Source organism: Cryptomeria japonica, chromosome 11 (genome assembly GCF_030272615.1).
Source record: "Cryptomeria japonica chromosome 11, Sugi_1.0, whole genome shotgun sequence".
Lineage (NCBI taxonomy): Eukaryota > Viridiplantae > Streptophyta > Pinopsida > Cupressales > Cupressaceae > Cryptomeria > Cryptomeria japonica.
Genome location: NC_081415.1, coordinates 19,975,119 through 19,998,831, shown reverse-complemented (window position 1 = coordinate 19,998,831; position 23,713 = coordinate 19,975,119). Strand labels below are relative to the sequence as shown.

Here is a 23,713-nt window from a genome sequence, read left to right as displayed (position 1 = left end):
CACTACTCTACTAATCTAAGTCGGGAAGGTGAAACCATGCAAATTTAAAAAAATAACTTAAGTGGACACCATCAGAGAACATTGTTTCATTGTTATTATCTCAAAACTTATCGCAACAATTTCATACAAATCTTCCTCCCTTTACAAATGAAGGGGTGACCTTTTTTATAGGCCTCTAGCCTTGATTACATACAAACCCTAATTAGGGTTTGACCCAAAAGATTCCACACACATGATGCAACAAGGTGGGAATAAACATTAATGACCCATCATGTCCATTATCAATTAATTACATTACTACCAAAAATGGTGTCCATTGTGCATTAAATGCACCACTTCCTTCAAATTTGCCTAATGTGTAATAAATGCACCATCGCCTCAAAAATCGATTACACATAAAAGATGTTCCACCACTTCATTAAGTATGACAATTGTCATGCAATGAATTAGCTGCCACCTTGGTCAAATATTCCAACAATGAACACACCACTATGCCTTCATGTAATCAATATATTCTTGCCATGCAATTGGACCCGCCATCATTTATAATTTTCCTGATTGTGCTTCATTAATAAGGAATATTCTCTTTGAATGTCGTCGACTCATCCTTTACAAGAATCTTTCCAATTTGGGTTCACAAAGGACATTTTGGCAGAATTTTAGCAATCTTTTCTACTTTTGAAGGAATCCTAAATGCTTGGAAATTTTGGAGAGAAAATCTCCTGAAGAGAGAAAATTTTATCCACGAAGAATTTTTTGTGCTTTTTGAATTTACCATGCCTTGAGGTAGATTTTTTATTAATTTGCCATTTTTCCTATTTTTTTGGAATTTTTTCCATTATGAGTTTCGGAATTCAAAAGAGAAAACTCTCTTGGCCAATTTTATTTTCATCCTGAAATTTCTTCACGATTTTTGTTCCTTGGGCGAATTTATTCTTGAGAGAGAAATTCTTTGAATTTCTTCCTTTGCCATGGATTCTACATTCAATCCATCCTTGGGCGTCATTTTTATGCCATGGAGGAATTTTCATACAGAGGAAGAACCCTCCTTTACCCTTGTTTAGTGCCATCCACCTAACTCTGAGCGTTGAATTCATGGTATGCAAGAATTTTGCTTGAGGAAAAATCCTCCACAACCTCAATTTAGCGCCCACCCTCCATGCTTTAACATGGATTTCATGGTCTACAAGAATTTGTTTGGAGGAAGAATTCCTCCATAATCCCATTTTGGCACTCTATCCCAGACTTGGGCAGTGAAATGACCACATTGAGGATTTTTTCCTTGGAAGGAAAATTCCTTCCTTACCTTAGTTTAGCACTCCCTGCCCAAACATGGACGTTGATTGCATGCTCTAGAGGAATTTGGGTGTGGAGGACAATTCCTCAACTCCTATTTGGCACTATGCTTCATGCCTTGGGCACTAAGTGACCTAGGTGAAGGAATTTTGTCATGAAGAGAAATTCCTCCATGACCTCACTTTGGCACCCATGCTATCTTTGGAATCAATTTACTGCCAAGTTAAGAATTTTCTTGGACTGCGCCAAACTTAGCCAATTCTTTGCCCTTTCCAAATTGGGAATACCATTTTTGGATTGAAGTGATTTCTCTGCCTTGGGAGATTTTCAATGCTTTCCTCTTCAGGAAAGAATTCCAGACGGCCATTTTGATCAACTGTTTGCTTTCCAACTTTTTTGGATTTAAGCAAATATTTAGGAATGTTCAGTCTTCGGTGTCAAGACCCTTGCCTACGGTAAACCTACCAAAAATAGACTTACTAAAAATAGTAATTACTTTAAAATGTCAAAATTAAGGCAAATTGGAACGAGATGACACACTAAAAATAGTAAGTTTGATTTTTGGCAAAATAAAGACAATCCGAGAGGCAATGAAATTCCCTAAAAAAATGACCTTTCCAAACATAGAAAATTGCTCAAAATTCGCTCAAATTTCATTAATAGCTTCCTTTAAGGTTCCTAATTCCAATGCAATATTCAGCATTTTCAAAACCCTAAGGAAAAGACCTCAAATCTAAATCTAAATCTAAAGGGTGAAACCCTAAAATGGACCAAACGAGTTCCAAACTTACCCAGATTTGCTCAAACGACTTGCAGACTTGATCAAATTCACCCAAAACACTTGCAAACCGAGGAGACTGAAAAGTCTTCCACAAAAGGACCCAAAGAACCACAACCAAAAGACCAAGAGGATCTAAAAAAAGTAGGTGGTCCCCATTTGCAATGGGGCGCTATGTGAAAACGTCACAACAGGGTTTTTTGCATACATTCATGTATCAATAAAATCAAACCTTTGGTAAATATGCATGATGAAAGACTAATAATTCTAATAACCATTCATTCTCTTTTATTTGTCAATGCTTTGCAATTGCTTGCTGAAACAATTCCTTCAACAAAATTTTATTTTGGTTTGAAACTTGCTCATTGAATAATTTCTAAGCTCTCAATATGTTTTTGAATTCTCAAAATGCCTTTGGTGATGAATGCATTGTGGGATTTCATTTTAAAACTCGCAGAAATATGGAGAAATTGCCTTGCAATCAATGCGCAAAGAAAGTTTGAGAAATTAATGCTAATGCTACGGGTGAGTGACTTCACGTAAATTTGAATTGGAACCACACTTTTCAAATTTTGGTCTTTTATAATATCATATTCAAAAAGGAGTCAATTTTCTATAGGATGCCTTTTATTACCTTTTATATTTCTTCTAGGAACCTTTTAAAGTGAATCAGCCTTTTATATGTTGCATTTATTATCCAAATAGGCTCAACTTCTCCACAAACAAACATTTCGTAATAATTCTATATTTTCAACCGATCATGCAAGGGATACCAAGTGAACCAATTCTTTTCTATGTTAGATATTAAGTTCCAATGAACTGTTTTGATGATGACATAAGCAAAAGGATATGATAACATTAACATGTCATAATAATGTGTCAAAAGCAACGGTTATATGGATAATGTTTGTGTGATGTCGTGTTGACATCAATTGTAAAGATTACAAGAAATTCCAACTAAATCGGTTATGGGAATTGTTTGCAGAGACCATGTTCAATTGGCAAAGGAATCTCTGCATTGAAATGATGATCTAAAAATGATAATGTCGCTAATGTGCGATATGCAGAAATTTTCAAGTAAACCAAGTGCTAAATGGTTATCGGTCGGGTTCAAATAGGCATTGGATTTTTGCAATTATTTATGTTTGGTCTATTAGTTATAAGTTCAAAGAAAGTCGAGTGAACCAGATAATAGGATTTCAAAAGGCAGTTCACTTGGGTGCCAACCTTCTGCAAATGTTGTTTTGCAAGGTTTCTTAACTGAACCAGCCATGAGACAAAACTAGGTGAAGTAGCCTTTGAACTGATTGGTAGCATGAACTCTGCAAGAAAAAATCTTCCTTATCTTGGCGAATTTGGAAAAAGTTTTGAAAGGACCTGAGCTTAATTTTGGATGATCTATCCAACCCTAATGAAATTTTGACACTTCAGTCAGCCAAATTTGGGAACTTGGCTGATTTTAGACAATGCTGACTCTCAAGGAACAGCCTAAACTTAAGAAAAAAGGGAGATCCATATTTTGTTTGAAGCAAATGGGTGTGTTGAGTAAGAAGCACAACAAATTGGATTGTACTTGTTGCAGCACTTTACCAGACTCCCTTCAAGAATGTTGCTGAATATCCACTTTTGCTATGATTTAACTGATCATGTTGAGGCACTTACCTTACAGCAAATATATTTTGCCAGTCTCTTTCCTGGACATTTCCAAAGGAACGCTACCCATGATGGCTAGGTTAAAAACTAAAAACAGAAACTATACTATGCAACAATATCACAAGTGCAGATTATCTTGCCAATCCAATACCTGTAAAAGCTGTTTTTGTAGCCTTAGCTAAATTGACAATCTTTGATTCTGACAAGAAGTAAGTCAAACCCATGTAGAAATCAAGCAACCCTTGTCCTCTTCGGATTATGAAAATAAAAATTGTTTTATTCCAGCAAAGTTGAATTTAATTCTCTTAACATTTCTACCATGACACTTGAAATTCACACGACATTAAATGCATTAGGTAAAATGAATTAGCAGAGTATACTTTAAAAATAAATCACTAATATTTCCTGTAAACCACATCAAAGTCTGGCCGAACTGATTCTTTCTTAAAGATATGGTTTGAAACTTCATGCCTGGAACACTAGAGTAATGCTAGCCTTTTCAGAGGATAGATCCCAAAAAGGTGAATATGATGTAAATAAACTTGTCCATTGCCTATGACATCTGTTGTCATGAATACTAGCACTTCATGCCAGCAACAAAGTCCCATTCCCATGGACAATTACCCTTCCTTTCAGCCATTCCTCAAAACAAGGTCATAAAAGTAAACTTTGAAACCTTCCCATCAACCCAATGACAATCATTTAAATCAGTCCTTGTCGCTGCAGATCAGTGTAAGTCTTCTTGTTATAGATGTTCCCCTCTTGATCCTCATATTCTTCCTCTAGGTCCGGCCGCCATTTGTTAAGCCCTTGCCTCTCCTGTATTCTTTCCCACAAAACCTTTGCTTCCTATACACAACAGGATGAAGCAACCCATCTAGATTATCTTAGTGAACAACCAACAAAGCAAATCATTCAATGACATTATAATAATAAATAAATCCAAAACAAATTATTGCTACATATTTTCCAACTGTCACAGAAACTTTGGTTTGTGATTATTTAGTTGACTGCTTCATTTGACTGTAGATGATCCAGTGCAGATAACAGGAGAACCAGGAAAAACAACAAATAAGCTTTCCATTGGGGTGCATAATGCAGATGATAACAATGAACCCCACCCCAGTGGGAAGAAAGAGGCATTATTTCCAAACAGATGTGAGATAGAGCATGACATATAAATCAAAACAGAGTTGCCAGTGTCCAGCACTAAAAAAAGGGCTTTCTCAGGAGACTATATTACATACACAAACTGAAATATTGTCCATGTACAGCTGAGAAATCCAGATGCAGATAAACTTTCTGCTGGGTGCATAATGCAGATGTAAACAATGAATGGCAGTAATGAGAATGAGGCTGTATTTCGAACTGATGCATGATAGTGCTTGATGAAAAAATTGAAACAGAATTGCCAGTGTCTATCACAAAAAAAAACTTTCTCAGGATACTATATTATATACAAAAAACTGTGAAATATTGTCTATGTACAGCAAAGAAATGTCACTCGTAAAAAGTTAAAGAACCTTCTTTATGTAGTGAACACCTTTGATGAATGAAACAACCCCTCTTAAGCAATCGATAACCTATCACTTATAAGTCATTTTTTGTGTAATTATTCTACTAAAGTACACAGTACATAACACTGTAATATGCACTGAATCGGGAATCCTAATGAAGCATTCTTGATAAAATGGATTAGGAAAAAAGATTTAAAGCAACACTAACAAAACTATTTTACAGAGGATACTAAATAGCACAAACCTTAATTGAGGTTATCTCATTGAAGTTCTTTGTGTTTGGTATCCCAAGGCAACGCATTCCATGCTGATGACGCCACTCCTTAAAATGCCTTTCATAGGCCCTTCTGCCCCAATAGCTGTGGTTGCCACATATTTCACATTTGAACTCCTAACAAGCATAAGGAAAAGAATCCAACTCTATATTAGACAATTCTAAGACAAAAGAAAGTCACCTATTGGATTCAATCAAAGAATTATGAGACAAGTTGAAAGTGCATTTTAAATCACTTGGATTTGATTCCTGGATATATACCTGACCCAGACCATGAAGTTTATAGAGCCAGTATGGAATTGGCTTTCCATCCCATCCCATAGGTAATTTCAAAGGATTGTAAACTAGCTGATCATCTTCATCACTCTCGCTCTCAGCTTGTATTTCCTCCTATAAAACAAACATATGTATATGAAACAGGATAAGTACCATCTTACACTCGTCTGTAATCATTAGTTAAAACTTAAAGGCCAATTTCTTCTGTAATTTGCTCTTCCCCTCCTTCTACTTGTATAAAATAATGCAATAAATACATCCAAAAATACAACATGCAAACAAAATTTTTGGTGTACTCGAGCACATACTCAAATACTCATCACCAGGGACCACTATGAGCACTTGCTCTTCCCCTCTTTCTACTTGTATAAAATAATGCAATAAATACGTGCAAACAAAAATTTCGATGTGCTCAAGCGCATACTCAAATACATTTCCATACATAATCAATGGATTCCTTAAGACCCCAGTACTGTAACGAACTCAGAGATGCATCAAAAATAAACTCCTTACTTGCTATATGTTGAAATGTTGTCAATAATGTCATTATGGCAAGGGTTGATATGACAGGATTGGAGACAAACAGCTATGAAGACTGATAAGTGGTCAATACATTTATACTTGCTGATCAATAAGAAGAGCAGCATTTAACACACTCATAACAAGCAGCGACCAGCATTATGAGCATTCCTGTTAGTAGTTGATTATAGATTCGGTTATAGAGCAGATCGAATGAAGGAAAATAGTACGATCATCTTCTTGTGACTTCAGTAGCAGGTAAGACTTCTCAGCATTCTTATGAATTAAGCAGACTTTAGATCATCTTCTCAAACCAGCAATTAAGAATAACAAATATTGTCTAGCAAGTAATATTCCAGAATATCACTGATTAAAAGAGCACGGGTTTGATACAGCAAAAGTCTTATTTGAAATCTATTTCCTATATAACTAATGACATTGAATAACTAAACAAGCAAATATGGTATGACTAACAAATCCAAATCAGGTGTGAGTCATTAATTATATTGTTTTAAGAAGACACCGCTTCATGAAGGGTGCAATTACCTTTTAATGGTCAAAAGTTGCAAATAACAATATATAGAAAGGATACAATTCTATACAAAAATAGGGAGAATAATTAATAACATGACTAGTCGATTAGAAGTTTGTTTCCAAGAGATATGTGGCTCTTGAGACTCGATGGTATAAATAAAGAATAATAGGGATACAAGTGAGTTGATGTGTATCGTGTGTAAGAGCAGAACTGAAAGCTCTTCGATCTAAAATTATCAGACTCAAGGATTCAAAAGAAGAATCAGTAATGAAAATACAACAGATATAAAGTAGACTTTGATGCTGACTGAGAAGAATATTATGTGCAGATTTTCGAAGGAAGAAACTATGATTAGTTTGTAATCAGAATTTTGACAGTGTGAAGAAAAGTGTGGTAATCAGATTTGTGAAGGTTGGAATCATCCATTGTTCTTGAAAAGGTGAACTCCAGAATGAGGGGTTGGTGCCTCTAGTGAGTTGGTGCTCACAAAGTGAATGAGGGATTGGTGCATATATCAATTGTATAATAATACTTTTACATAATAATATATTTAAAGTTTTTGTTTACATTAAATACTTGTGTTGTAAAATAAGTTGAATTTTGAAAAAGTGTGTTATACTGATTCTAACTTGTGTGTGCACTCTATGTTGTGTGGTAGTTGATAGCTTTTGCACGCAAACTTAACTGGCACATGTTGCTTTGCTTGTCTAGGCAGTTTTGATGTCCTGTACACCCTATGCATGCTGTTACAGCACCATGAATCCTTTCACAAGCCTTGTTGTTTTGGCACATTATTTTTTGAGTGCATCTCAACCTTAGCTCAATGCCAACCTTGCCCAAGCTCTTGTGCATCCTCACACAACCCGTGCAACCCCACACACTAGGATCTCACACCATGCAACTTGGTTACATTCACGTAACTTGAAAAGGTCAGTGTATGTCAAAATGTTAGAACAGTTGGTCAGTGTCAGGCACTTTTTATCAAACGGCAGAGAATAGAGTTTCTGATGGTTTTTCAATTCTGGAATGTTGCAGAAGCATTAGGTTCAATTTATTGAGGAATAGTCTGATTGTTCAATTTGCAGACTGCACCCTTTTTGATTAGTTTTCTTCCTGACACACATTAATGGCAGGATGGCTTGCATCAGTCCTCAATACCTTCACAAATCAGGTTTTCTGGTTGGCACATATTCATTATAGATGCTTGGTAATACATTAGCAGGTTAGCGAACTCAGCTAACTGTGTCACTTGGTGACAATTGGCATTTAAATGTGCATATTTTTCAAGCGTTGGATTCTTTATCCATTTTTAATCCATCCATTTTCTACAAATGAATTTATCATTTGTCTTGCTTGATCTCTAATTTCTTCCTTTGGGCTTCCATTTGTGTGCTCTGCACGCCTATTTATTGGTTGTTCATTTGACCCACATTCACCTGCTGCAACATGAACCAACAGCAGTGTTCTAAAGTTTGACTATTTAAGTGTGATCCAATGTAGACATTAAGCCATCAGTCACACTCAGCTGACTGTTGTACTTGTCTTGATCTTCAGGCACGGCCTGATTTCTGCATTTAACATGTCTAACTCATGCAGCTGCCAATAAGTTAATATACTCCCTTAGAATGATTTTAAATAAATTAACAACAGGACACAATCAGATTTCATCTCTATAATAAGAACAAATTATGCTAGAACAGAGATACATCTCAACATCCAGAAGTATAAAGGCAGATTCCTCTTATAAACAACATTGCTAATAGCAGCTAAGAATGAAATGTGCAGTATAGGTCCAACAACTGGGAGAGAACTTGTCTTATATATTAAATAGGTATATGCCAGGGAATATGTGAATGTTCTAATATTGAATATGTGAGGAACATAAAACATATGACAGGTAAGAAATGGAGAGATAGGGTTTATGAAGGTCATACACGTAAGTGCATGCATTTACACTGCAACTCTTGCTAATTAATAGCATTAATTAGATGTATTACATTTTTCATATTTGGAATATAAACTGAAAAAAGGAAACTAAAATGATTAGCAACAACTATACAAAATTATGGCAGAAAAATCTGTTGTCTACTATTAATTTCTTGTGCAAGGAAAGATGTAAAGTAACCTTTCACGGAGATACTTACCATATGAAAACCAACTCTTATTGGAAACTGTTCAGCTTTTCTTATTTAAGGCAAGATTATATAGTTCTGTAAAGATGTCTCAGGCTTAGTACTTGCTATCATCAGTTCTGTATTAGAGGAAGTAGTGGAAAATCAAATTCCTAGAAATCCTTAAATCACTTGTTTGATTCCATCAGGTTGGAATTTCATGTACCATGAGTTTAAGTGGATTGTATTCTGGGTATAAGTTGACTGGTAAAGTTCAGTTTTAGTCATGAGATCAAAACCCAGGGATACAAAATTGAGCAACATACAAGGTATATGAAAGGAAAATTCCTAGAAATCCTTAGGTCACTTGTTTGATTCCATCAGATTGGAATTTCATGTACCATGAGCTTAAGTAGATTGTATTCTGGGTTAAGTTGTTTGGTAAAGTTTACTTTGAGTAATGAGATCAAAACCCAGGGATACAAAATTGAGCAACATACAAGGTAAATGAAAAGAACTTCTCTGGGGGGCTTCCATAAGGAGGGTTGTATATGTAAATTTAGCATCTAGCTTATCCATGACCTCAAAAAGCAACCAACCAACTCAGGAAAATATTATCCTTGCTATACAGTTAATGTATGTTCTTGTTGAATAACATGTTATAATATGCATCTCTCCAAATACAAAGACCCCTCAGAAAAAAAAAAAAAGAAACCCTGCAGACAAACAGACAGAATATAACACAATTTGACAGAAGATGCGTTCATTAGAAGAATATCAAATTTGGTGGCATAAAAGCAGACAGAATTATAATACAGAAAAGCATGAAACCAATCCAATTGCATAAAGCCATTCTGAAAACTGGCAGAGAAGGCTTAAGCATGTATGAAATATATTATAATTCAATACCTCTTCACGCTCTGCTTCCATTTCTTCATATGTCAATGCTTGTTTTTTCTCAACATTTGCTTTGGTCTCAGCAAGCGTCTACACTCAGAACCCAACACATATATAAGAAAAAACTTCAAATAATAAAAAGCATGGTAGTGCGAACAAAATGCCCCACAACATATCTCAACAATTGGAAATGCCATATATGAACAATTTGCTAACTACAGTTCCTGCGCCTTATGATGTATATACTATATAGAATGAAAAGCAGAAATAATACATTATTTAAACTAGCATTATAATGAATTTGTTGAATACATAAGGCACTCAGGGAAAATTTGATATCTTGATTATTATGTAAATCATGAATCTAACCTTAACAGTTAATGATAGATCTGATAGTCCTAACCTCATATAAAAGTTCAACAAACCGTTGCATCTTAACCTCCATTAGAGCAACTTCTTTTGATGCATTAATCTGCTGTTGAAGCTCTTGATCTGTTTTTCTTCCCAAAGGCCAGTTGCCCTTTGCAAAATGCTTTCGATCAAGCTGCTCCAAGGGAGTGAACTGCAATTGTAACAGAAAAAGTTTCTTGTAAATAGATTTTCAGTCTTGACATACAAAGAAATGGAACATAAATATTAATTATGAAATACCAACTACATAAACCACAACAATGTTAACTACAACATAAGAAACAATTCCATCACACGTCTTCCTTTGAAAATCCGTGAGATTACAAGTTTCTGTATTAGAGGTTTCATGGAAAAAACTCTTAACCTACAAAACGATATCATCCAAACCTAAACCAACATAATACCTGAAATCTGTCTTCTTAACTTATAAAAACTGCTGTAATTTCTTCCAATTTAAGCAAGACATTTACTTCACTGTAGTAGATTAGAGACATGAAAATTCCACAGTCCACCATTGTGAAATTGAAAGATTCTAGATTAAAACAGGGTAGGAGTTTTCTGTATCAACTATATGGATCACACTCCATGATGATATGGGATCCATCATCAAGATGAGGAGAGAAACACAAGGATAGATTGCATACCAGGCCAATAAAAGAATAGGAAAGGCCTGAGAAACAAGAACACAAGCAAATTACTAAAGACATAAGAAACCCCAAAATTAATAAAATAATACACAGGAATTTGAGAAGTGAAACAATATAATTATTATATTATTAAGAACACAAAAGATAAAATATTACAATTATATTTGGTTGATTTAAATTGTATGAATAAAAAAATGTGAAAAAAAACATTTCTGAAATAGAAAATAAAGTTTGAAAGATTTCTATCAAATTATAATAATTAAACATGTTTATAATTGAAAAGACAAACAAATAGTTATGAATAACAGGAAACTTTTGAAATAATATATATATATATGTGTGTGTGTGTGTGTGTGTGTGTGTGTTACAATAAAAATTAGAAGAAATAAGAAGTTTTTAAAAATGGTTAGAGAAAATGCTACGATATTTAAGTAGCTATAAAAATTATGATAAACATGTGGCTTTATAATAATAACTTGTAATAATGCTCTGCTATCTGGCGAAAATGCGAATTCATCACGCAGCGAACTTGTCAAGGTTTTCGGCGGGGGGGTGCAGACAGGTGTTTGCCACATGCCCGAGGAGCATCTCTGTCTTCAGTCCGCCATGTAAGAAAATCCCTGCTAGAAACATAACGTTGTCAAACGAAAGGAGGGATTCGGTTTTTAGAGAGGGCGATTTTGGGATAAATGATGAAATTAGGGCAAAAAATGCCGAAGCCCTGTCGCTACCCTCCGACGGAAATTGGCAAGTGTTTCGTTCGAAAAAAACTATGAAAAAGATGGGCAATCATAGAGATACATCTTTAAATATTGATAGGCTCAAACACACAGCCTCAAAGCAATCTCCGGCAACTGGGGCTAATTTGGTGCCGCTCGGGAAAGTTAGAATTTTTGAGCCGAAACCTAATATTAGGCAGAGGCGTATATGCAATATCCCGGCTTATCTGATGGAACCCCAATTCAGTTTATATAGCAAATGTGGGGTTTTTGTAAAATGGACTGGATCTGGTGAAGATACAAAAAGGATTGTCGATTGGTGGTTGGCCCTATATCCGGGACAGGTAAGTATTACTATCCTGGAAAATAATTTTCTTGCAATTTTGTGTGATAATCAAAATACAAGGAATGACATTATGCATGGTAAGGTTAAATTGTATAGAGGTTATGGTTTTTTTCGATGTGAATGGATGCCGAATTTTGATCCACATTCACAGAATTTAAACAAATATCCAAGATGGATTAATCTGGGCTCATTACCAATTGAATATTTGGATTTTAAAATTTTGGAATACTTAGGGGAACAGTTTGGGTCCTTTTTGGGCTGTGAAGGATTAGAAAGAATGGTTTTAAACAAGAACACCAAAATCTTAGTTGAATTTGACAGTAATTCTCGGGTCTTGGAACCCACCAAGCTAGTAACAAACAGGGGGGAGTGGAACATTCATCCCACCTTCTATGATGGGGTCATAAATGAAACTGATATATGGCTGAAATCAAGCCCGGTACTGGTAAATAGTATCAATCAAAAGGAAAACCCTCTTTCAGATCAGAATGAAAAAATCACATTAAATTCTATCCATGAAAATGGTAACTGCCCTCCTGTGACTAACACAGATGTAATTAAACACAATAATCTCAGTAATATTAATGATCTCGATAAGATAATAGATGAGGCAAATTCCATAAAAGAAGAAGCCTTAGTGGAGATGTCAAAAAGAATCTCCGATTCGGTGGATTCATTGAAATCTCCTTCTGAAACAAAATCAGTCGAAAACTTGGGGCAAGATAATGAGGCAGATCAAGAAGAAATGTCTTCTAGAATGGTTGCTGTTCTAGAGGTATTCAATAATAATGTAGTTGAAAATCTTTCCCCGGAAGAGGAAGATGAGAAGAGGTTTCTAATTCAGGAGCTTCTGGCCTCTATGGATGAGGAAGAAAATAATGAGAATAGGGTAGGAGATATTACCCCTCTCCCTGTCAATGACTACACAGCAGCTCAGTCCCAGCTGGGAGAGGATGACGGAGAAGGAGTGATAGTTCCCAAGCAAACCTTAGGAATAACAAACATATATGACGGGAAAAACTTTCCTGACTGCGCTAGAGAAGCTAAAAGTAGAGGCAGAAAATCTTTGAGCGAATTAAGGTTGCAGGATGGAAATGCAAAAGACCAAGGCAATTTAACTGCCTTCTTTGATGCTGGGAAGGGGAAGGGCCTTCCCACAGTCCAATGAAAATCTCTTCGTGGAATGTTAGGGGCATGAATGCCCCTAACAAACAGCGTCTAATTAGACGCAACATCATAAAATGGAAACATGACATCGTTCTCCTTCAAGAAACTAAATTAGCCCAGGTAGAAGCTGAGGCTTTTAAAAGGAAATTAGGTCTTCTTAGCTGTGAATTTGTGGAAGCCAGGGGTGCCTCTGGTGGATTAGGTATCATTTGGAATCCGCGTAGTATATTATTTTGCCTAATAGCAGGAAACAGAAACTAGCTATTGGGAAAGGTAATAAGCAAACTCAGCAAGCTCTCATTTACCCTAATAAACATCTATGGCCCGATTCCAGATGCTGGGAAACGCAAAGTTTGGTCGGAAATCTCGTTTATGATGGGGCTAGATCCCTCTTCCCCTGTTATTCTAGGAGGGGACTTCAACGCTATCCTAAATTTATCAGAAAAAAAGGGTGGTATTCGCAGGGAACCGCAGTCCTTAAAAGACTTTAGAGAGTGGGTAGCTCATAACAATCTGATTGATATAGAAACCAGTAATGGAGTGTATACCTGGTACAATAGAAGATCAGGCTTTACACAAATCGCTGAGAGATTAGATAGATTTCTTTTTAGAGGGAATCTGAGCGATCTAGCGGTTAACCTCTCAGCTTCGTTACTCCCATCTTCAGGATCTGATCACTATCCTGTCATCCTCAATATTGAGGGAGAGGCTACACCGAGGTGCTGCCCCTTTAAGTTTGAAAAAATGTGGATGCAAAATCCGGATTTCTATGATCTCGTAGCCAGGTGGTGGTCTGAGGTTAATTTTCAGGGATCAAAAATGTTTTGCCTCGTAAATAAACTAAAACATCTTAAAAGCAAGTTACTGAAATGGAATAATGAAGTCTTCGGTAACATTTTTGAAACCAAAATTTCATTAGAAAAAGAAATCGCAGACCTAAATGAAAAAGTGTTTAGACTAGGAATGGATCAGGATAGCTTCCTCAAAGAAAAGGAGCTCTTTGGGATATATGAGGAAACGTTAACAAAAGAAGAAATTTTTTGGAAACAGAAATCTAGAGAGAATTGGCTTCAAAATGGGGATAGGAATACTAAGTTCTTCCACAACAATACAAAAAACAGGAGGAACACCAATAGTATTCACAAGATCATGAGTAATAATGGTATACTTCTGGAAGATCAAAAGGACATAACTACAGAAGCGGTGAACCATTTCAAAACCCTATTCAGTTCGGAATCTTCCCCTAAAGACGCCAATTTAACTTTGCTTAGGAATATTCCTAAGATCGTAACTGAAAACCAAAACAAAGCGCTTAGCAACAAATTTTCAGAATCAGAAGTAAAATTAGCATTGGGGCAACTTAACCCTAATAAAGCACCCGGCCCCGATGGTTTTCTAGCTTGCTTTTTTCAAAAATGCTGGCACATTATTGGTAAGGAGGTGGTGGAAGCATTGGAAGCTGTTAGAAACTCTGGAAGTATTTTAAGGGAGATCAACAATACTTTCATTACTTTGATTCCTAAGAAGGAGGAATCAAGAAACTTTGATGACTTCCGACCTATTTCCTTATGTAACACAATCTACAAGCTTTTTACAAAAATTTTAGCGAATAGATTGAAGGGCATTCTCCCTTGCATAATTTCAGAGGAACAGACCGGATTTGTTCCAGGTAGATCTATCTTTGATGGCATTATTGTTGCTCAAGAAGTCATGCACTCGTTACAACAAAATCGTTCAGCTGCTATGATGATCAAATTAGACATCAAGAAGGCATATGATAAAGTCGATTGGAGATTTTTGTGTAAATGTTTAGAATCCTTTGGTTTTTCTAAACAATGGATCAATTTAATATTCGAATGCATCTCATCTCCCAGGGTGTCATTACTTATTAATGGTTCCCCTGCAGGCTTCTTCCAGATATCTAGAGGGATTAGACAAGGAGATCCTTTATCCCCCTTCTTATTTATCATAATGGCAGAGGGCCTTGGGAGAATCATTTCTTGTGCTCGTATGAATCAGATTATTAAAGGTATTAAAATCACTAATGGAATGGAGGCCATTACTCACCAGCAGTTTGCTGATCACACAATGCTGATGGGATGTGCGAATAGGACGGAAGCCATGACTTTCAAAAGGATTCTTGACATTTATGCATTAGCTTCTGGTCAGGAAGTGAACAAGAATAAATCGAAAATCTTCTTCTTCAATACTTCGCAAAACATAGAGACAGATATTTGTAATATTTTTGGGTTTGATAGAGGGAAACTTCCTTGTAAATATTTAGGGATACCGATGGATAAGGGAAACAATATTATTTCATTATGGAGAGGTATCCTTGATAAGATGGATCTCAGGTTGAATTCTTGGAAGAACAAATGCCTCTCTTCGGCTGGGAGGATTACATTACTTAAAGCTGTTTTGGCGGCTATTCCGATATATCAAATGTCCTGCCAGCAATTACCTAAAGGAGCTCGGCTAGAAATGGTAAAAAAGATGAGGAAGTTCTTTTGGAATATGGATTCAGACAAAAAGAAATTCGCATTAATTTCTTGGGATAAAATTAGCCAACCTATCAGTTTAGGGGGAGTTGGCATCAAAGATTTGGGGGTACAAAACATGGCTCTGGGGGCAAAGTTAGTCTGGAAAATGTACTCGGAACCAAATCTTAAATGGGTAAGGATCCTCAAAGCTAAATATCTTACTAACTCCAACCCTGATAGCATATTGAGGACAGAAATATTACCCAAGGGATCCAAAGTTTGGAATTTTATGATAGAATGTAGAAAGGTGATCAGGGATTATCTAACTTGGGATATTGCGGAAGGATCTGAGGCACTGTTCTGGAAAGACTCTTGGGGGGGCTATCCAGCCTTAGGCAAAATAGGTATAAGCGAAGAAGGTACAGAACATTGCAAATCTATCAGGGGTAGGTTTGTTAAGGATTATATCAAGCTTATCTCCAATGATCCCGCTTTGGGTTGGGAATGGAAACCCCTTGATGAGATGAACTTGTCAAATGCAGACAAGGAGATCCTCTAGAATAATTTGAGGCATAGGCATTTATCATTACATAGTGGGAAAGACAGGATAATATGGGCGGGTAGCTCTTCAGGCATTTACAAAGCCAAAGAAGGATACTCCCTTTTAAAACTCAGTCGAGCTGCAACCAATCCTAATATACCGATTAGCCTATGCTGGAATAACGTTGGTCTTCCCAAAGCTGGTATCTTCTCATGGGCAGCTTTCCAAAAAAGAATTCTTACCTCAGACTGTTCTCAAAATTAGGATTCCTGGGACCATCGAGATGTCCTCTATGCGAATCAGAGGAAGAAAATGCGGATCACCTGCTTCTCAATTGCAGTTTCAGTCAGAGATGTTGGGATTGGCTTTGCTCAAGCCTTGGATGGCTGACGCCGAGACCTAGGGACATTTCAGAATGGCTGATTAGCTGGCAACCTCCTCACACAAAGGATATATATCACTTAGTGTGGTCAATTTCCCTGGCAATCCTCATATGGGAAATATGGAAGGAGAGAAACAGGCGGATCTTCAAAGAATCAAAATTGAGGGTAGAATCCCTTCTAAATAAGATCGAAGCAACAATTGTGGAAAAAATTAATAATAAACTTAGACATACACAGGAAAAGTCTATTAACTTAACCAGATGGGATGAGGTTCTTCGATCTAAATGGTTGGGTTTGATAATTCCCCCGTTTATTGGGAAGGGTGGGAAACAAGCTGAGTTAGATAGGAAGCTAACAAAATGGGCTCCCCCCCGAAAGGGCTAGGCTAAGCTAAACTTTGATGGCGCTTCCCGTGGGAACCCTGGTGTAGCAGGTATTGGGTGTGCTATTCATCAAGATAATGGAGATCTAATAGCTAGCATTAATAAGCCCATAGGTATGGCTTCAAATAACATGGCAGAGTTTTCAGCGTTGCGGGAGGGACTGATTATAGCTAAATCACTCAAGATTAAATATCTGGAAATTGAAGGTGATTCGACATTAACTATAAATGCAGTCAGGACTAGGGAAGTGTCTAACTGGAGATTGAAAGCGGAATTAAAAAGAATTCTGGATTTGATCAAATACTTTGAGGAAACTTCGGTTAAACATATTTATAGGGAAGGTAATTCTATAGCAGACAAGTTAGCAAATTTAGGGGCAGATGGTAATTCGTCTGTCTTTAGGAAGGATACTCCCTCGGATTAATACTTTGGCATTGGCCATGTCAACAACTCATATCACTCCTCTCCAAGTCCTCTCCTTGGCCCTCATGTATAAATTCTAGGATATGCGGTCACAGTTTCCTTATAACAGCATTTTGGTATACTAAGTTTCAGATATATATATATATATGCTCACATATATATATATATATGTATATATTTGTAGTTAATCCCATATGGACTGATTCATTTTATATGGTGTACTCATATAAATACAAATATATACATATATATATATTCATATATATAGATATATGTATATATATACAATCATATATATATACATATATATATATACTCATATATATATATATATATGTGTGTGTGTATGTGTGTGGGTGTAAATAGAAACACATACAATTACACACACACATATATACATATATATATATACAGATACTATATATATATGAGTATGTGTATATGTGTACAAAAAGGTATTCATTGATATCCTTATTCGAACCTTCATATATGCTTGTATTAATCTCTCCTCACCTGACCCTGTGTGTGGGTGAAAGGGGTGTTGAAAGGAGTGTTGAAAGGAGATTGGTAGATGTCGGGTATTCCTGTTCTGGCTCATGCAGGTCTCCCCTCCAATGCAAGTTATCTGTGTTTAGACTGTCCTGGGCAGCGAGGGTATTGACTTCAATATGGCATATATGATGTCTTCTATTGACAATTAGAGTCTGCCAGGCTATGTGTATTCATGCTAAGGTTACTGGCTTTTTGCATTCTGATATTCTTGATTCATTGCATCGGATAGTGATTGATTTTAGCCCTGTGTTAAATAGGGGACAGATAGCACTGGTTTCTGTTGCGATGATTGTGGTACAGCAGTGGATTTTATAGAGTATCATAGTATTGGACTTATCTTGGTTTTTAGATACCCCTTCTCTATCGGGTGGGGTTCATTCGGGTTATTACAATCTACTGAGAAATGGATGGAATGTTTTTTTTTGTAGTGGTTTTGTGGAGGGAAGTAGAGGTCAGTCCAGGCTTAAGCATTGTTTCAGATTTGTAGAAGGTTCTATTGGATTAGACTCTGTACAGGTCCTTTGCTCTTTTGTTGTTTCACTCCTATCTCCAGGCATATATATTTCTGTGTGCTTTTGTATATATTCATGATCCTGGCAGACTCTATGATAATCTCGCATATTGACATTTAAATGTACATACATATGCATATGAATTTATTTATGTTATGGAGTATCAGATGTCTGCTGTGTTAAAAGTAATTAAGGAACTGTTAGAAATTGATCCTTTCCATTAGTGTAGGCAGAATTGTAGCCTGGATAATCTCTTAAATTGAAACTTAAAAGGTTAAGATGGTTTCAAGCTAAGGGATATCCAGGCTACAATCCTCTTACATAAAATAGAAAAGATGTTATTATTCATTGAATGATTGTTACAAATTATCTTGTCTACTATGCTACTAACAGTCTGGCAAAGTGAGTTGCAATAAGGTTTTGCAGATTCGGGATACAGGACATAAGTTAAAGCTCGAAGTATTAGTGGATTCGCCATATTTGTGAAGATGGATCCAACCAGAAAGTGTTGCAAGATTTTATGTACAAAAAGAAACTAAAATGTCTTAATAAGACAGCCACCATCCTCAGATGAGGAATTGTAAAAATTTACAGTTGTTTTTGTTATCTGATCCCATAAGGGATCTGGGCTAGACCGGAGGTTTTCTTATCTCCATTCTTTCCTACCGGTGCCCACACTGAATGGAGATGTAATAATTTTATAAAAGAAATAAAATTTGGCTTCGGCCTTTTATCGATCAAAAATTAAAAAAACAATAACTTGTAATAATATATAAGATATAGGATAATTATAATTTGCAATGAAAATTGTAAATTTATGATATTTATGATTAGTATAATTACAAAAATAATAATTAGTAATATATTAGTAATTATAAGAAATTATAATTTAGAGTAATAAACTAGCTAATATGATTATGAAAATTATAATGATAGTTAATGTTAATTATTTTAGTTATTATGACAAAAAGGATAATTCTAAGTTCGGAAAAGGTAATTCTAAGTTCGGGCATGTTGTTGAGGTCCCATTGGCTATTGGATTGGGCGATGGCGATGAGGTTGTAGGGTAAGTGTTGATGTGTTTTTTATGACACCTCAAACACAGAATAAAATACTAAGTATTATAGCCTCTCTTGAACAAGGAAACTTCGAATGCTAAACTACATGATCAAACAAGGTGACCCCAAGGTTTACAATGAGAACAATCGACTTTAATGATGGATAGACTCAGAGAATTGATATGATATTGTTGGTTAACACAAAGGGACTTAGACTTAAGCTTTGTTGGAACATACAACACTTAACTAACTTTGAACAATAAAAGACGATGAAAGTTTAAAGAAATCTACGCTGACACCTAACATGCAAGAAATGATTGTTGGCTTAGTGAAACCAAACTGAGCTTTGTTTTTGCCATGAGGAAACAACTACACAAAGATGGTGCAATCTCCTAAGGGTACGCAAATGATTTCCATATCACTTATGCACATCAACACCATGAACAATGAACATAGAGCAATTGAAGTTAAGCTTTCGGTTGAGTTCAAATTAACCATGCACTACAACTTGCAATCAACAAATCACAAATGGTATGAACCTATGTTACCCCAAGTTTTTGGGACGGGGACAGCAGGGGACAGTGGGACGAGTTTCCGGGACAGCAAAACTTTTTGTCAATTTTGGGGACGGCGGGGGGGCAGCAAAGGGGATGGCTATATAAAATATATAGGGAAATTTTAAATGTTCGTATGAAAAATAGATAAAGCATGTATATATACGTTATATTCATATGAAAACATGAATAAAGCACATATATGTACATTATAGAACCTTAACATACCACATTTGTATTTAGAATTCATTATCAATACTCAATATGCATTCATATTTCAGAATTCATTGTCAATACTCATTATGCATTCATAATTCAGAATTCATTGTCAATACTCAATATGCATTCATAATTGAAATTCATTGTCAATATGCCAGCACTTGTTTGCATGTAGTTCATTGTTTCTTTCTGGTTGGAGGATATTTTGATAATCTTCCATTACTATTATGATCTATAACCGCTTCTTTTTGCACTACAAAGTTTTGGGTGTTTGTGAAATTCATTATCAAGTTGTTATTCATATTTCTGAGTGCTTTTGGCTATGATTCAGACCTGTTTACATTTCATATCAGTGAAAAGTCCAATATTGCAGACCTGCAACCACTCTTTTACGCACTACTAAGTTCTAACTTCTAAGTGTTTGTGAAATTTATTACCAGGCAGCAGCTCATTATTTCTAAGTGCTTTTGGAAGTGATTCAGATATGTTTACCCATCATATTAGTGAGAATCCAATTTTACAAACCTATTATAAAATTAAAAAATGTTTTTTTTGAGCATTCCAGTTTTTCTTTTTTTTTTAAATGTGCTGGGAAAAAGGGGACAGCTGGCTGTCCCCGAGATGGTTAGGGGACATCATAGTCGTCCCGAACCATATTAGGGACAGGGGAATGTCCCCTTTGAGAATCACTGTCGTCCCCAAGTTTTTGGGACGTTTCCCACAGATTTTGCAATTTTGGGGACAGTGGGGGGACGTCCCCAAGTCCCCGAAATGTCCCCAATACGAGTACGGGGGATATAGGCTTCACCATTAATCAACAAGAAGATTTTCCATTCAACTAATCAACTCTATGTAAACAAATCTAACTTGAGAAGTAGAAACCATTCAACATGTTGAAACAACACACAAAAATCCACCATATCTTCAAGGAAAATCATATGTTTATTCCAACATAGCATTGGCAACAATTCTTGGTCTCCTCCAACTCTATTCTATTTTTAATTTCTAACTATTCACTATTAACCTTTACAAATGAGAAGGTAAAGCCTTATATAGATCTTGAATTACAAATGAAGGGCCAAGATTGATTTGAAATCAATGGCCAACATAATTCTAAGAAACAGTTATTGGGTAGTTACAACCTCCACCTTACATTTAGTGTTATCCAATGGGAAGACCAATGAGAGAAGAGGTAACATATATTAGAAAATATTTAAATGTGACTCCACATGTCACTTGCTCCTCTTGGAATGAGTCAAGTTCAATGTACTTGGACATGTTGATGTGGAATAACTTGATTGGTGGATGATGAATGGGCACCATTTCAACATGCATTTGTTGTAAACTTTCATTCTTAGCAATATCTCTTGATACTCAACATCATCAAATTGCTTGACTGATTGTGATGGTTCATATTCCCAAATTGCATCATCTTGATGAAGTTTCTAACTTTGATCAACTCTTCTGAAACTATCTTGCCTATTCCTTGATCACATTTCACTTTCACATCTTCATGTTCAGGAATTCTTTGTCTTGAATGTCATCTTGCCTTCATCCTCATCATGTCCTAAGCTAGTCCTCGTCTTGATGTCATCTTGACTTCTCCTTGCATTGATTCTCTTCTTGTTGTAGTATATTCCATGTGATTTCCTCCAAAGAAACAAGCATAATATTATATTAATGTGTGTGAATGAATAGAACCTCTATTCTTTCTTCCTTTTGGATTTGATTGTGTTATAGCTTTTTGCATCAACCTCTTCATCTTGATGATGGATCACAAAGTGATCCAAAACATTAATGTAAAAAGCTATAACACAATCAAATCCAGAAGCAAGAAAGAACAGCAGTAATGAATTGTGGAAACTTGACGTCATGAATAGAACCTGCCAATGGGACTGCAAAGTTCAAAATGTTAAGATACTACATTAGAGTATATTATGATACTACTAGAAGAATCCCAAATCTTTTAAGGCTGATTTCTCAAGTCCAAAGAAACTTTTAAAAATTACACTTTCATCCATGAATGACAAACGTCAGTCAATGAGATTGCAAAGTACAGGCCATTAAGATAATATCAGCAAGGTGGCATATCATGAATACCACCCACAGAATAAAAAAATAGTATGATTAAACCTATACTGTGGTTTCTTGTAAATTGTATAGACTAGATATTTTTCCTGAATTTACAAAAACAAGATTTAAGCACGTACAAGTATCCACCTTTGAAATACAAATTAGAAGGTTCTAAAGAATTATACCTACAAGAGGAGAAACTGTAAAAACAGGCTGTAGATTAAAAAAAAATTAAATGGTAACAGACAAGAGAACAAAGCATATATATGTATCTTAAGAATAAAGCCTCCATGCTTGCAAAAAATAAGATTTAAGCATGTACAAGTATCCACCTTTGAAATACAAACTAGAAGGTTCTACAGAACTATACCCACAAGAGGAGAAACTGTAAAAACAGGCTGTAGATTAAAAAAAAATTAAATGGTAACAGATGAGAACAAAGCATATATGTCAACGTATGTGCAGTTTGTTTGCTGCCACGTGGTTTGAAGTGCAGTTTCTACTGTTGCGTGTTATGCTGATGTGTCAGTGAATGTCAAGGTTACCACTTGTCTTCATGATCGGTTGGTTCTATTTTGTAACTATTATTTTGTCTTTGGCGGTTTACTGACGTTGACAGAGAATTTTTGGTGGTTGGTCAGAAGTGCTGTCTCTGTCATTTTCGTGTTATGCAGATGTGCACCGGTGGATGTCAAGGCTGCCACTTGTGTTTGGCAGTTTACTTACTTTGACAGAGAATTTTTTGTGGTTTGTCAAAAGAATTTGGCAGAGAATTTTTGGTAGTTTGTCAGAAGTCTGCACAAGTTGTCCGCAAGTTTAGGATAGAATGTTGTTGAGGTTGTCAATTCGCAGGTTTTGGACTGATCAGTTTCAAGTTTGCAGGCTCTGAATTTGCATTCATTGGTTATTTGTAACTGTTGTTTATCCTTAACAGCAAATGTCACACATGTATATGTGTGTTCAGTTGGTAAAGCATCTAATTTCTTTTATTTTTCGAACTCTGTTGTCAGGCCAGTTTTAATATTCTTTTCGCAGTACTATGTTATGCATTTTTTTTTAAGCATTCTTTCTAGATGAAGTTGGAGCTTCTTTTGGCGTCATGAATGAAAAAGGCTTTTTTTTTTATAACAAAAATGTGATTCATTCTTTAGTGTGTAGCATTGGGATATGAGCTTTAGAGAAGATTTTTGAAGTGTGAATATTGACGTGAGGACAGTTTTTAACAATTCTTCCTGAGTTGCAGAGTAGAATAACATGCAGAGCTTTTCTTGAAGAATAACATGAAGAGATTTTGTTGCAGATTTTTTATGAAGATAATATATTGAGATACACATGCAAGAATATCAGATGTCATGGCGACTGATCCAAAACTCATGTTCTGAAATCTAG

The 23,713-nt window shown here is 35.8% G+C and overlaps 1 protein-coding gene across 2 annotated transcripts in view; it reads right to left on the bottom strand.

Moving 5' to 3' along the window:
- Window positions 1-4,059: 4,059 nt before the first annotated feature.
- LOC131049470 (splicing factor SF3a60 homolog) overlaps window positions 4,060-23,713 on the bottom strand; it is a 69,020-nt gene continuing 49,366 nt past the window's right edge. For both annotated transcript variants that reach the window (XM_059213821.1, XM_057983526.2), the window contains 5 exons: window positions 10,260-10,418; window positions 9,869-9,946; window positions 5,780-5,908; window positions 5,489-5,635; window positions 4,060-4,576 (listed from right to left, as the gene is read on the bottom strand). In XM_059213821.1, the coding sequence (XP_059069804.1) occupies window positions 4,430-4,576; window positions 5,489-5,635; window positions 5,780-5,908; window positions 9,869-9,946; window positions 10,260-10,418 (660 nt within the window). In that variant the 3' untranslated portion in view covers window positions 4,060-4,429. The remainder of the gene's footprint in view (window positions 4,577-5,488; window positions 5,636-5,779; window positions 5,909-9,868; window positions 9,947-10,259; window positions 10,419-23,713) is intronic.